The 16,298-nt window shown below is 43.2% G+C and overlaps 1 protein-coding gene across 7 annotated transcripts in view; it reads right to left on the bottom strand.

Annotated features, from left to right (window-relative positions):
* The window catches only part of LOC1276693 (glutamate receptor 1), a 63,877-nt gene that overhangs the window by 38,116 nt on the left and 9,463 nt on the right, over positions 1-16,298 (bottom strand). For all 7 annotated transcript variants that reach the window (XM_061644843.1, XM_061644849.1, XM_061644842.1 and 4 more), the window contains exons 3-4: positions 4,880-5,032; positions 1,273-1,530 (exon numbers count right to left, since the gene is read on the bottom strand). In XM_061644843.1, the coding sequence (XP_061500827.1) occupies positions 1,273-1,530; positions 4,880-5,032 (411 nt within the window). The remainder of the gene's footprint in view (positions 1-1,272; positions 1,531-4,879; positions 5,033-16,298) is intronic.

Genomic DNA, 16,298 nt, shown 5'->3' with positions numbered 1-16,298 from the left:
TCAATGAAGCGGAGAGCAAAACCATACGGAGACTGTGGTTGATGATGATGAAGAAAATATTATTTCCATATGATACAACGTGCGCATATCACGTGCATTGAGTAACATACGATCGTATGGAGCTTTTGTGATATGTATTTCTGCACTATCAGTTCGGAGTAGTGGCGATGAATCAAGTTCTGAACGTTATGGTGTTAAGATGTGAACGCATAAATTGCAAATAATACTTTGTAGGCAACGATTGGGAGCTTTGATTGAAGATTGGAATTGATTTTCCTAGTAAAATAACAGTAAAATACATACAACATGCAGGTCGTGCGAAGAACAATGTAAGCAACAATTTTCCACTTAATCTTTTGGTTCATATTTCTCTTTTTGGATTTCTTCTACTATCATCATGTATGCACAATGAACTGAATCATGTCTCAGGTCTACTCTTTAAAAGATGTTGTTCCTCAAAAATGGGTTTTTTTGATCATAGAATTATTTTGACTATGTTTGCGAATAAAGCGTGTTGTTGTCTATTGCTGATAGCTTATTCTTAAAGAGCGCATAGAAAAAGCTATCCTCAACATACTCTTGTTTTCTCGTCTAGATGCTTCGCTTTGCGTACATTGGATGGTAGATGTTAGAGAGAAGGGGTTTGATTGGCTTCTTCCCTTCATAAAACAATGCTGGTCAGTAAGAACTACTTTAGAGCTGCTGTTCACTGCATGAAAACATTTCTCCATAAGGATCCTTTTGGTAGCTTACGCAAAAGAGCTTCTAGAACGTTGGATGCTATGAAGAATGTGGTTTCAATACCCAAACAACGAATAAACATGACTTGTTTTGCCAAAGAAATAACGTTTGACTATGAAAAGGAAGAATTCTATTGAAGATTGACTTTCTCTAAATATGTGTAATAGTTTATTCAGTGAAATATTGACTTGACGTTCCAAACAGTTGAGTGAATCCACATACTAGCATCAATTCTTCATCAGAACATCTCCGTCACGTATTGGAATTTCCCTAAGCTTTCCCTGCTCCACATTCATAACCATCGCCGGTGAATGGATGGAACGTGTGAAATTGTTCATCCTATAAATTCCTTCCGGAGCATTTTATGCGACAAGGTACCACACACAGTATAAACGTCTAATCGTGGCGAAAAATATCAACCCTCGCGATTGACACGTCTTCCAGACTGACAAACGACGGATCCAATGATCCAGTGCAGTTGCCAATGCCCCCAGGCAAGAAATGTTCCCTCAATTCCCCACAGCCACTTACCGTCATGCGAGTCGTACATGTAGATGATCCGATCCCAGCCATAGTAGCGCACCGTATCGATGATGGCCTGGTAGTAGTCGGGCCGCATGCTGATGGCAAAGTCGAGAAAGCCGGACGAGGGCGTGAGGACCTTCTCCGGGAACCAGGGCGTCACGAACGGCATCTGGAAGGTGTTGCTGTACGAGTGCAGCGTGTCGAAGGAATCCGGCGAGACGGCTCCGAGCATTGCGAACACGCCGCGCGAAAATTGATTGCAAACTGTGGCGAAAGGGAATGATACGAAGTGTTAGTAGACGCTTGATCAATTTACAATGCAGTGGGTTGAGGCAGTCAAGGTTGATCAAAAGTTAGCTGATGATACATTTGCGTGAGTAAATGAAACAACGTGGAAAACATAAAATGAAATGGGTTCTTGTGATAGGTTGGCACATTTCTTTCGGGTGGATAAGTTTGCGGAGTCTCAGGTGTTCAGGTCTCAGGAGTTTAAGCATACAGGAATATAGAGAGATAGAGCGAGAGAGCGAGAGAGTAATTTTGTATGACAAATTGAATTATTATGCCAACATAGTCTCAAATGAGGTGTTTTCCCCGTACGCAGAATTGTTGTGATCATCAACCTGCTTCCATCATCATCATTGATCGAAAAGAACGAATGACGTGTGATGATGTGTTTTCGTGGGACATACTCAGAATGTTAGAAACTCGTTGTATGAGCTGCAGTGGTAATACATAATCTTATTATCGCAATCGCGTTTCTCTCACCCACGGTCGTCGTATTCTGGAAGCGGTGGAAGCTGTCGACAATGTCATCAACAACATCAAAAAGCCACCATCACACCACATAACGCACTGATGAAACCATATTGGATGTCTCCCGGGCGGCTTCCGCGCAGTGCAGCCGATTGGATCGATTTTATCGAATTGACGGCTGTGCGTAATTTGGCAGTTTGATTAGCAAGATCTGGCTGCCGTAGGCTGTTTAAGATGGATGTTTATGCAAAGATGTTGATGATATTGCATGGGAGTGTTATTGAATTATACAGGGTTTTACAATTGATTGTAGACTTCCTGCATATTTTTTTTTAAATTGTCGCTATTGATTTCTTACCAGCAGCATATAATTTGGGTTGAGCGCTATAGATTTTTGAAAAGGTGCAATTGATTTCAGCAGGTCCCTGCTTGACAGCCTAAGAGCGTCGCGTTTATAACATCCGGTGTGACAGATCGACTTGAATAATAATCTGTGGATAATATTTAATTTCATCCGCCAATTTGTTTAAATCACTTGTTTTACTACTATATATCATCCACAAAGTCAGATATATTTTATCTGATAGGTTTTCGGTGCTATTGTTTTGATTTTATTAATGCACAATACAACACAAAAGCACTTAACGGCTGAATTGAAATTTTCAGTAGTGGACCCACAGGCAAAACCTAACCAAAAGCTAGATTGGGCAAGTTTTTCAGATTGACCATATGTAGTTCTATCGATTTTCGATCGAATATCGGTTTACAATTGAGCGCACTATAACTCAATTTTTCTGACCAAAAATCAAATGTTTTTCTAAGTATTCAGCGTTCAACGTAAAATTAGAATTTAATAAATTTTGTGAGTGAATAAAAAGTTGTTTTTACCGAAAATTACCGAATTCGCTTTAGATTTCCTACCGATAACCTCTAAAAACAATCTGGTCACTCCGCGCCAGCAATCGCCCTGCTGAAATCAATTGCTCCTAGTGAATAATCCATTGCTCGTAATCAAAAATAGAGGATGCTAGTCAAGAATCTATTGCGACTATTCAAAAAAAGTATGCTGCTAGTCTAAACTCAATTGGAAAACCCTGTAATGTAGGAGCAACAGCATCGATTCCAGGATCTCATTGAAGGAGTTGATGTTATTATTGAAACGGTTGTCTATACTGTTTACTTATATGTTCTGGTACACCAAGAGCTCAGTCGTCAAATGTATAAAAATATACAAAAGGATAAATTAAAATTTAACTCTTTTGATCGCATCGTGGCCTTGAAATAAAACAAAAGAATTCGACACAACTCTCCCTAATTGCTTTTGCTCGGCAAAGCGTCCGAAGCCTTCCTTCGTGCGCTTGTTATTCAATTAATGCAAAACATGAGAGGCCTTAATTCAATTTCGTTCTCTTCCACCAACTCCACGGCGTTTGTGACACAGCCCACACGACGGTAAGGTATCGGATATTTTCATTGTCATAAAATGTCCTTCGCCGTACGTACGTACGTACGTACGAAAGTGTTTTGTTGTTACTCCTTTTTCGTGCCTTGCTCGGCCGGTTGCGTTACGCTTCCAAACACACACAAACGCAAGACTGAAATTGAAGAATTAAATTTATTTACCCGCGCCTTCTGGTAAAACATTGCCACCCGTAACACGCCTTCCGCCGGTGGTTCTGCCTCTCTTTGACGGGTTCCCGTCCCTTACAGAGAGCGCCAAATTCTCATATATTTTCATTATTTATTATTGTTTTGTTTGCTGAGCGTCTTAAGGCTGGCGCGCGCGCACACATGAGAACGCTAATGCTAGCTGCTTCGATTCATTGTGGCGTCTTTCGCTAGAGAACTTGGCGAAGGCATTGGATGCTATTTTCGGGTTACGGGTGTGACGGTTTCTCTGGCAATAGCGGATAGGAGCTCGTTCCGCGAGAAAGCGCTTCCCTGTCAACCGTTCCAATGGTGCCCGTGTTGGATGTAATTGGAAGAAGGTTCCCACCCGTAACCAACTGTGTCAAATTCTTGGCAACGCACAACTCCGCTGTGAGTGGCGCTTGAGGGGATCCTTTTTTGCGTAATGAGCCTGCTGGTACGAAACAAAGATGAATATATGTGTGTACATTTCAAGGATGATGAAAAGGGATTGGTATACCAATTGCGCGTCACTGAACACAAATTACGCAAAGAGACAAACGTGGCGCGTGAGGCTTCTCGCACACAGTGCGGCGGTTGTGCGAATCACTCCAAACAAAATTAGTATTGTTGATTTTCTACCGCTCATCAACATCATCGTCATTGCGAGAAACTGTGCAAAGCGTGAAGCCAGCTTGCTGTTCTAGCTGTTGCTTAGTGATCGATATTAAATGCATGTATTTGTTTGGCGCCGTTTAACGCTCCAAGCGTTACGAGCTATGCACACAAGCAATTTATACCATGTTCGACTCACAGTGACTCACGCTGAAAATAAAAGTGACTCCAAAACGCAAAAGCTCTGTGTCAATTTGCACTCAAAATTACGCTAGAATCGAACACATTATCACCATTCTCTGTGTTTGCCCACGCCAAACATTCACTTCCCATTGTGTAAGCTCAGTGGCTGTTTGCGTCCCAAACGCGGTGTGTTTTCCAGCCACAAATAAAAGCGAATTGAATTTTCCCGGAAAGTAAAGCACGCCAATTTTGGGAGAGCGGCGTTTCCTTTCTGCCCAATTTCATCGCTGTTGTTCAAGACGGACCCCGACTGGTTTGGGATGGTGGTGTAATAGGAAATTGAATTATTGTTAATGTATTCCGAGTAACTGAAAAGTGAAACACGAAAACACGAAACATTCGTGGAATGTACTACACCCGCAATACTCACTCAGCTTGGAGAGCTTGAATGCATCGGCCGTGTTGATGACGTCAACGTACGCCTGCAGCTCGAATCGCCGGGCCGTCACGTTGAGGTTGTGGTTGAGCATCGCGAACTTAAACGCAGACTGTATCTCATCGGTACCCTGCTCGAAGATTGCACCTGTAAGGAAGATAAACGAATAGAAAAAGAAAGAGAATGAGCGTGTGAGAACAATAATTAAGGACGATCAGACTGAGAGGGCATTAAATCCTCCTCCCTTGGCAAGGAAACCCCTGGCAAAACGGAAACAATTGCCCGCGATGGAAAGCAGATCACGAGCTATTTGCTGTTAAATTTGGCGAACGAAGGAAAGGAAATTGCCTCCACATCGCGATGGCGTCGTCTGTTGCACGCGGACAGCGCATTGAAGCTTAGTGCGCGGAACAACGGAAACAACGGCTACAATCGTTCACTTGTGCCCTGTTAATGCTGTAATTGGAATGACAGTTAATTTGATGGTGCCTTCCGTTGTTCCCGGCACATAATTTCGTTCATCAGCGAACTCATTTCCATTGGCTGCGCTCTGTATCTGTTGCTGCTACAGCTTTTCGTGTTACGCTTTTTGTGATTTCCTGCCATTCATTTCCTGCCCAAACACACGGTACGGAAACAATGAAACGCTAAACAGGCTTAGCAGGTCGGGTGGAAAATCTTCAGCAAACAATTACAACAAAAGTCGCTGTGTGTGTTTGTGAGGATCGGAAAAAAACACACACACAAACACACATACATTAGCAAAGTGTACCCCATCCTTCCCCTCCCCGGGCGGTAGATGGAAATGGTTCAACCGTACTGAAAACAATTTCCGGCTACCCAATTTGAAGGTGTTTTTTGAAGGGGGAGGCATTATACGGGTACGGAAATGGGTGAACTTAGGACGCAATATCCTATTACAGGGGGATCGGTTGCGTTCGGTGAGACCGATTGTTCAGCTCGCTGGCAGGTTTTGCGTCGCGTGACTAACGAACCGGCCCCGGAGAGGATATTTGCGTGACGATCGGTTTCACTGTTGGCGCTACAGGTTTTGACGCCGCACATACGGTAGGTACGGTGAAGTAGGCTTTATGACCATCTGGTTTGGTAGCGTGAACTTGAAAAGGTAGAAGTCGAAAAGGTAGAATTGGATGGAATATCTAAGTGACGACCAGTTGATTTCATGAGGGAAAGTTATAAATAATTCATGTAGGCTGATTATAGTTTTATGAAATTTACTGTTTTATGTATTCTAATGCAGGAGTTTTACTATAATAAATCTAAAAAACTTATTTTAAGTTGATTTTAAATTGAGTCATGAACGTAACTGAACTATCAGCGGATATGGTAAGTGACATAACTTCTGTTACGCAAGTTCTGGTGTCATGCATTCCCTTAGGTATATCCATATACAGCAGAATCTTTGAAATGAAAACATTTGTTTATTTGTTTATTTGTATATGTTAAGTGATTGGCCATCATTGGCCTCATCACTGATCTTATAAACTAAACTTATAATAACATAAAGCATCACGGTACAATGTAACATCAGCACAAAATAAATAACTAAGAGTATTACAGCAAGAAAAACAGATTAACATAGGGAATTCCAGTCAAAAGAGTCATGGTGTGCATTAAATCTGATAGCCATCGCAGTCAATGGTTCATTATCGCTATATGCACGTCTAGTTTGGTCAACTCTTAGTAGCCTAAAGTTTCTTAAAATACGAGCAGGTACGTGGAAATTAACTCTAGCTAAAAGGTCCGGTGAATCTATCTCTCCTAGGATGATTTTTTTTTTATGAACAGGATTTGCGCCGTTTTGCGACGAGTAGCGAGAGACTCGAGTCCAAAAATTAAACACCGGGCATGATAACTAGTTCTCGCTGCTACGTTACGCCAGGGTGGTTAAAATACATTCAAACGCAAGAGATGGGGAAAAGCTAGGAGCTAGGCTTATGTCTAAAGTGAGTATCAGAACAAAGACCAGCCAGAAAGAATTTTTATACCAAACAAGGCTGCTTTATCAAACATAAGGGATTAGTTTCAAGCTAAGAACACTACTTATTACCTAGAAGCGCCATTAAAATAAAAAATATATGAAGGTATTGATCGGAATTTCAATCAAATCAGTTTATAATGTAGTGTTGACGACTGATGAGGACTCTAGCGACTCTTTCCCAGCGCCGAGATGACGCGTTATAATGAAACAATCAATTTAGCAGCTTCATCAAGCATTAAGTGTGCAAAGCAGTTGCTGAAGAGTTGCTAACCTCTAAATGTATAAACAACTGGCAGGTTAACGAGACTGCCGTAACCCTTCCGTAACGACCCAATCTTCATTAAAATAATCAACCCAGCTGTACCCACCCCCGAAACTTAATTATTACTTGATCAGTGTAACAAGTTTGTCTGCGAAATGGCACTTTCCAAAGAGCAAGCGGCAAGCAGCGGGAGAAGCAGGGCTGGAATATTCCATCAGCACAGTTTTGGTGATGGATGAACAGGAATCACTCGGCGCGGGTAAACAGCCACAGCAAATGCAGCTCAAACCTTAGCCATTTAGATAATTGATTAGCTTCTAAGTATGCGAAGCAAACTCGTTTAATCTTCATCCACCATCATTCCAAAACGTACGCAGCCACAAATAGAGCAGAACTTTAAGCGTAGCATTGCGATGGGTTTGTTTGAATTGCTAGCAACCGCGCTTAAAATTCAGCTCACATCGACCACAACGATCGACCTACGGTGTACGCGAGCTCGCGTAAAGGTTGCACACACAATACACCCAGCATGTGTTTGTGTCACGCAGAGGGCGATAATTCATATAAAAATGTCCAACTCCGTGACCGGCAGTAAAGCACTTGCGAGAGATATCAGTTTCCTCCGGGGGAATAGTTTACGAAACAGTGCTACGAGAACGAGAAACGGGAAATAAAATATGAGAAAAAATGGCGTCCCACGCGCTCCTCGCTTTAAACGATCGTGTGGGCAAGAAACGGACAGAAATTAATTAAAATTTTATCCACCGCTTACCGGCCCGCCTGATAAAGAATTCAGCTCGAGAAATGGAGGTTCGTTGATACAGATAGCACAGACAGTGCAGCCGTTTTCGTTGGAGCTGGAGACGGTGGCTTGTGGATGATGAATTTTGCAACACAACCACCGTTCGGAGGAGAATCCGTGAGAATCGGTCGGGTTTTCCCAACAGCCGTCCCGTGCCGTGGGGTCGGCCGTGACGTGACCCCTTGGAATGGTCCTAGATGAATGCTCTAGGATCGATGGGAAGGGAACAGGTCGATGGGGAATTTGCGGAAATGAGCAAATGGAGTCATGATGCCATCGGTTCGCGCCGGCAGCATCGACAGCGTCCCGCTCGGTCGAAGAGTGGTTTGCTTGAAACCCGAAAACCTCCAAGCCTGGAATGGTTATGAAAATTTAAACAGGTCCGCTAAGTGTGCTGGCGCCGAATAATAATTTTGCAATTAAGCCACCATTAAGCGCTAATGCTACTGAATTGCCTTCGGTTCGTGATAAGAATTTAATTAGTGTACCCCGTTGTGGTGGTGAAGCTTTTCAAGAAGCTTCGGTAAGGCTTCGGATCGGAAATAAAAGCGATAAGCTTGGGCTACTACAAACTTTGGGGCTTTAACATAGAGTTCAATGTACGCATTTAAATTTGAAAGGGAAATAGATACTTTTCCAGTTCAGAGACTTCTTCACAGAGCTTCAATATATTGTAATAATGGTATACAAATGCTACCTTCACAAGAAACACATTTACAGAATTAGGTGTACTTCCTAGCGTCCACTCGGTTTGCTGTCTTGTCTTAGTACATTGTCCTTCCGCATTCGTTTGCCCCGCCTAGCCCCGTCCAATAATTGCTGTTGTTTTGGAATGTTTAAGAAGATAATTTAATTTCACAACCCTCCAGAGTGCAGCCCCGAAGCCGAGCGAGTCGAGGGGCAGTCGAGAACGAGCTAAATACTTAAGCCATTATCATTATCATTTCAATGGCTGCCGACCAGTTGCTGGAATTTGGTTGCGTTCGAACAAACATTCTACCAAAAACATCACCGGCAGCTAGCAGAATAAACAGCACGAGCAGTAGCAGCAGCAGCAGCAGCAGCATGAACAGGACGCTCATTTGCGTGTCTGTATTTGCTTTCGGGATTAGAGTGATAAACCTTTTATTAAGGGTGAATGTAAACAAACGGAGCTCTTAAGCTGCAATTTGAATAACTATTAATTTTACCATTTTCTTCGAGATGGCCTGGGGGCGCGTCCTCTGAGAAAGCGAGAGAGACAGAGAAAGAGCGAGAGATTGCGCAGAGAACGGCCAAGTGGAAGGCAGCGTTGGCGTGGCCGTTTGCCTTGCCGTGTCCACTTAATGTTTCGAAGCTTTTATTGTACCGTTAAAGAGCGGTATTCGCAGCATTCGCAGAACTTTACCATTTTTGACCTGTGTTTGACTTTGGGGACAGGGACTTTGGGGCTGAGCGTTCTATGGTATGACATGATGATGATGATGATGGTGGTGTTGGAGACTGATTTGCTGCAAGTCACATTCAAATTGTGCTCGTTCGTAGAGTTTACGATCTTTAGCAGATTAATTGTTGTTTGGCGGAGAATCATTTGAGAAGTGTCCAGTGTTTGCTGTAACGATGCTTTCGCGCAACTTTAGCATTGCTTCGTGGGGATTAAAGTTCAAAAGCTATAGTTGTAAAACATTAAATGACGATTTGCGATATCGCTGTTTTCTGCATGTATTTTAATGGTTGACTAAAATTAAATAAATAACATTATAAAAACACTAAACATCCACAACACCCTTTTTCAAAAAATGGAGCGACGTTCTAATTCTAGCCAATTTCAGCTTCACCGGAGCTGCGTTTCATTTAATTAATAATGTTTTCCTCCCACATTTTAGGAACCTTCACCACCGTTAAAACCCCGTGCCGTGCCACAAGTGAGTAGCCGCCACTGTCGCCGTAGTAGAAATCCAATTTGCGTGACATCAGCCCAAATGGGTTTCGTACCTGGATCGATAGAACCCATCTCCTGCCCATTCCCGTGCCCCTCGCCAACAAAGCCGGAAGCCACGGAGCCAATGAGTCACAAACTGACCAAATTTCCTTCCTGTCGTGCTACCGTGCTACAGCGTGCATGGGGGGCCAATACTCAGGGCGCATCGCGCGCAGCATCTCACGGTCGCTCCACATTATTCGATTATATCATCTAACGGATGCGCATTTCACATTAGCTATGCTGGGTGGCCCGTGCTACGGTGTACGGTGGCAAGCGAGCTCCCAACCAACCAACTTCGGACGATGGCCGGCGTCCAACGCTGGGGTCCGGGGCCGGATAGCGCCATCTAATTGAAGGTGATTTGTTGAGATAGCGTCCGTGGTTCCGGGCGCGGCTCGAAACGAAACTGGCTCATAAAATATTCCTACCGTATTAGGTATACCGGGAAATTTCCACCACTAGGAAACAACAACAAAAAAACACGCACACACACACATTCACTCTCGGGTCAAGCTTAAAGGTTAGCTAGTGTTTCGGCGCTTAAATAGATGCTGCTGTGGTGGCATCTGCTGTGCCCGGGCGATGAGTGATGTGGGGTGGCAAAAAAGAAGCCAGCTTCGTGGATAGAGTTCATGCTCTTTGTACGCTTTTGTTTTGACGGCGAGTTTTTTTTGGAGCGCGTGGGCAAAGCCACTTGCACGATAAAATGCTGTTCCTACATTGTTGTCATCGGAGCTGTTGGCTGAATATTTCATGATTACCAGTACCAGCGACTGTGCAAAATAAGCTCAGCTGGTTGCTAATTTAGATTGATGATATTTAATTAGTTGCACACGTTTCTCCCCTGTTTTGCACCAGCATCATCTGGAGTTTGATGTTTATGTTGGATGAGCACGTGATGGGGAATCACAAGCGAACGGGGCAACATGCTTTGGTGCTTTGATCTGCTTGGTACACACACACACACTTGGCGTAGACAGTGCGTGATTTTGAACTCAGTTCCTCAGGCTGATAAATGCTGCATACTTTTGCTGATTGTGGCCTTGAAAGATGATGATGTGAGTGGGAATTGGGCATCATTTTTCGCTCCTTATCATCCGTCATTGTATAATAAATGAGGCACACAGAGTTTAGCGAATGTGATTACATCGCTTAGACTAGTTTAATCTCCAATCATCAGTAGTTCATTGTCGATTGCTCTCAAAAAAGGACTACCATAAACTACTACCACCAGGGGAGAATCAAAGCTGACTTTATAAAGCAACACAGTGCCTCGCTACATCAGAAAGCAGTGAAACACAAACATTGATTCCCAATACCGAAGCTACAAAGTGTCCCAAAAAAGAAAACCCCTGACTCGATATTTACAGTAAAGTGCTTGAATTGCGGCAACCATTTTTCAAGCGGCAACCATTGTGATTGGAAATTTCCAAGCTGTGATTTATCTCCCCCGAGATGCATTGCAAGCAGTGGAAGGAAAAAGGAACCAAAGTTTCTGCCACGCTCACGAACTGAAGAAGCTGTGTTGCCTTTCCCAAGGTGATGAATTTCATTCGATTGTGAAAGCTTTAAACTTTTTCGTACGATTTTGGGAGCTTTTGAATGCAAGATTAATGGGAGAAATTGGTAGCGCGAAAGAAACTGCTTTGCCGTTCGGCCGATAAGAAAGATTGCTGGCCGCTGGTCTTAAATAACACTTTAATAAAGTGGCAAAGTTTGCAACACGATTTAAATAAAAATCAAGAGAGTGTTTTTTGTATTGCCCTAAGAGCATGCATTTTATGGCAATTGTTACCTTTTTGCGTGAAAAAAAAAAATCGCTACAGTTATGAAACGAACGAACAGAACCGAAACATATTAACCACCACCTCAACATTGAATGTGAAACAGCACACGCTGTGCACGTCTCAAAATTTCCATTGAACGCATCATTGCGGAAAACAAAAGTGATTAAAAGTTTTCGCAATTAGTATTGCGTTTCCTCCCTACTGTTTATCATCATCCCAGCACCCCGCTCCATAAGCCTCTGGTGATTCTCTGTTTTGCGTTCGCTCGCTCGCCGGGAACACGTGTTGAGAGCTTTTGAAATGGTGCGGAGGAAAAGTTTAGCGCACCATTGTGTCAAACATCTTGTCTTATTTGAATCACCGAACGTGTGGAACAAAAAAAAAAACGAAAGAAAGAAGCAAGGAAGAAATTCAATTTTATGGTACAAAATCCCTATCCCCACCAGCATCCATCTAGCCTGCGCTTGCGCTAGGTCGAAAGTTTCCGCAACGCTTCGGGGCGGCAAGACTTAAATGGCACCATTTCTATTTAGATGGCAGACTGTACAGCAAACTGAACAGAAATAAATCGTAAAAACCAGTGCCGGTGCGCGAAAACCGTACGCAAATAAAACGCTGAGTAGCGCAGGAGCACAGGACGAAACAGCAAACGGCCAGCCAGAGGAAAGGCAAAAACTTCCAGCTGGAGAAGGGAAAATATGAATTAAACAAAATATAAACACTCATAAAACAAATCGCGCTTTGCTGTGGCTGTTGTGAGCGGTGCAACGGTGTGACGGCATGATGGCGCCGTTGTGTGTGTGTGTGTGTGTGCTACAGTGTGGTGAGGGAAAAATACGACCAATGGACGCAAAAAAGAAGCGTGCTTTGTGATGGCATTTTGATTTATTTTTTGCTCCAGTCTGGTCGTTCCGTGTTTTTTTTTTCTTTCTTTCTCTCCTACTCCAACTTTAACGTTCGCTCACGATCGCTCACAAAATACACCGGTTTGCACTGGGGGGGAGGGTTTTCCACCATCCTTATTCGCTTATTCGCACCGACGACTTTTGCCCTCTGATGACATGGTGCAACCGTGTCCGGAGCGAAGGGTTCAGAGAGGGTTAGAATTATTTAAACGGCTTCTCTCCGTCACCTGCTGCTGTTTTGCTGGCGTTGGAAAAGTGATTGAATTCCGTTAGAGATGGCGGTTGGTGAATATTGCATAAATTTCATCACGTTGATCCTTGGGACTGCTGCCGGCCGCCGTGGGACCGCTGCCACGGCGAATGCAGTGAATGCCACTTTTTCCTTTCCCCCATCTGCAAAGGCTTCTTTCGGTGAAAATCGTAACCGGGGATGCAAAATTTAATTGAAACTATTGAGTTGATTGACCAGCAATTTTCTCGAACCACGTGATTGAAAGGGGTTTGGTTTTGGTGCGGAAAGACGCGGGGGTGCACGCAAAACCTGGCAATTCATTTTCAATACATTGAACCGGGTTAAAGCTTTTGCAGTTTTGCTTGGTCGTAGGACTCAAGCACGCTCAATTGTTTCTTTGAATTTTATTAGATTTATCGACATCCGGCAACTCAATTGAGTTGAGGTATTACATGCTGCGAAATGATGAACCCAACTTTTCATTTTGAAACCGTGTTTGCATCTGTTCTTTCAATTCCAAAAGCCAGTCTTTGTTTGTAGCTTAAAATTGAATTTCCATCCCAAGTCGAAAGGATGACAGCATGCATTCTTCATTTCCTAAATATTTTCCATTATATTGTTTTTGAAATGCCAGTTTGATTGATTTTCGATTGATTGGTTTGTGTATTTTTTTACTTTCTTTCTCTTACCCGTTGGAAAACAAAGCGCAATAAAGCGGCTCTGCTGTCTTCCCGCACACATACACACAGAAAACAATGCAAATCAATGTAATGGTATTTCGGAACACACAGCATCACATCCCTGTCCTCCATCGGATCCATCCTGCAGGACGATAAACAAATCCAAAGAATGTTGGATTTTAGTAACAAATGCCAGTGGCATCCCTCGGAACAACAGCAAGCAAACGGTAAACAACCTCGCCCAGCATGTCACGCAAGACATGTTCGTATGTCGATAGCAACCCTTTCTCCTTTGGCATTGATATTGCAGCCTTATTTTGGTTGGCTTTTGGTTGGCGGGCTCTATTTTTTTTTTTTTATTACTCTATTAACGTCATCTTGCCATCGCATTCCAGAGCGATGTCAGTACCAATGCGGCATTGGCAGATCACACAGACACACAAACAATCGAGAAACAGGCTCGTGAGAATGCGGCCAGCGTAACATGAATACGATTCCGATTGACTGCGATTTATTCGGTCGTTAACGGGCCGTAACGCGGGCCAGTATGTGTGTGCGTGGAGAGAAAAGGAAAAACAGTCGACCTAACTCGTTTACGACAGGGCGGGCGCCCTTTCTTGCTAGCGAAAGGTTTTTGTGTACTTGTGCATCCACCTTAATGTTGACATGACAATTGGACTGGTCTGGTCGGGCTTCGGTGCTTTCCATCCAACAGAGCACTGGCACTGAATGCGTGCGAAGAAGTAAAGGTAATGATTATGATAAAAAAGTATAAGAAAAACAGTAGGATATTCACGCGTGTGTATGTAAAAAAGAGGACGGAAAGCACCTATAAAGCAGCACAAAACAGTGCAGAAAGTTAACGCAACAACAAAAACAAGTGTGATCATAAAAACCAGGTTTACGGCAAGCGCAACCGACACCGTTTGAGCGCGCTTCACACCGGCCCGACGCTAACCGGGCGCTACACTTTATCGAAAATTGATTGATGTTTGTCACAGGGGCGTGATGGAAATCGCTTAAATGGAAATGCTTTGCTCCAACCAGGTGGAAGGGCTCCATTCACGCTTTCAGCCTTCCCTTCGTGCGGTACTTTCTTTTTAGCACTGCGAGCCTGCAACTTACCAACTACTGGCCAAAGCAAACAAAAGCATCGGTTTGCTGGATATGAGGTTGAAAAGGTTGGTGCGGATAACGATGGTGAAGTGTACAATGGTTCGTTAGCGTGGTTAACGATTGGATCTGCCCGCTAGAGTGGGCGAACGGGCATTTGCTTTAACTATGTGTTTGCATTGACATTGTGGTTGTTGGTGTATGTAGTAGCGTAAAACATGTGTGTTTACTACAAAGCAAACAGTCAGACATAGAAAACATTAAAGTTGATGAAATTGCCATGCTGTAATAACTACTACAGAAAGATAATTTAAAATAATTAGTGCCACAATGTGATATTTAAAAGACATTTTTTTTAATATGCTTTACTGAAGGACTGATCATCCAGAAATCTCCTAGGAAAGCGGTTTTAATATCACATTTTTCACTGACAGAGTATCTTTACGGATAAAAATATTCCTGAAACAATAATTCCTTTTTGCTTCAAAACACTTTCCTCTCTTGTTTGTTTATCCACTCCTATTTTGCGAGCGGCAAACAGGGATGGATTTTAAATTTTTCCCATCCAGTTACAAAATTTGCACACTCTACCACCCATCGCTTACACCCATTACAGCACAAAACGCAAAAGCGGGACAAAATGAAACCAAACCAGTTGGGGTGTTTTTGATGTGCAACGGTGGTTCGTGCTGCATGTCCGTAGAAGAAAGTTTTTGTTTTCCACTCGTTCCACTTGTGTGTTAACGGAAAGCAGGGGAAATCCACTGCCAAACACGGTGATAAATAGAAGGATTGAACAAAATGTACCGCCACCGTAGTCAGCACTTTCGTGGCTGTGATGTATTGAAGTATGAGAAGAATGTTGCAAAAAATTAAGCCGATTACTGTACTGTATAAATCACGTTTATCCGCAATGAAGTATCTCACAGCACGCACATCATGCGGTGTTTCATCCCGAATGTGAGCTGTTTCCCTTTTGTAGGAGACGGTATAAAGTGTATTTTAATGTTTCATGTATTACAAATCGGTTTATCACATAAAGTGTGTGTATTAAAGTACGCCAATAGCATAGGCACTATTGGATATTTAATGCGTTGCTTATAAGACTTTGTTGTGTAGTGGAAAACGGCAACTTTACAACAAAACAGCTTCCAACAGGAAAACATATTATATTCCCAGCAGGAAACTTTCCTGTTTATAATATCTCTATCAGTTTCATGCGCATCGCTCACCAGCAGCAAAAACGACATGCAGGTAGAGCTATCTTTCTACTACCACGGACACAAACACCAACACCAAATTTGGCAAGCAAGGTTCGGTTTGAAGTTTCTTATCAAACTAGTCACCGCAGCGAAGAAGCGAACCGGCCTGCTAACGTCAGCCCTATTTGTTATCTTAATTAGTGAGATACTTATCTTGTCTGCACAGTTTGAAAGCTTTTTTTCCCTGCCTGTGATCCGGGTGTTCGGGTTTGAATATTTCGCCCTCCCTCCGGGACCGGGACCCTACGACTCCCCTTTCCGAACCACTCACCGGGTCTCTAGCGAATAGATTGAAGAGTGTTTCTGTGACACTCTTGACTGCATTCGAGCAGGACCGCCGGACAGGGGCAGCAAAAAAGCCGGGTGAGCCTTTTTGCCTTTTCTACCACTACCCTCAGTCCCACC

The sequence above is a fragment of the Anopheles gambiae genome, chromosome 2, assembly GCF_943734735.2.
Source record: "Anopheles gambiae chromosome 2, idAnoGambNW_F1_1, whole genome shotgun sequence".
NCBI lineage: Eukaryota > Metazoa > Arthropoda > Insecta > Diptera > Culicidae > Anopheles > Anopheles gambiae.
The sequence above is the reverse complement of the archived record's forward strand: the minus strand, read 5'-3'. Positions and strand labels throughout refer to the sequence as shown.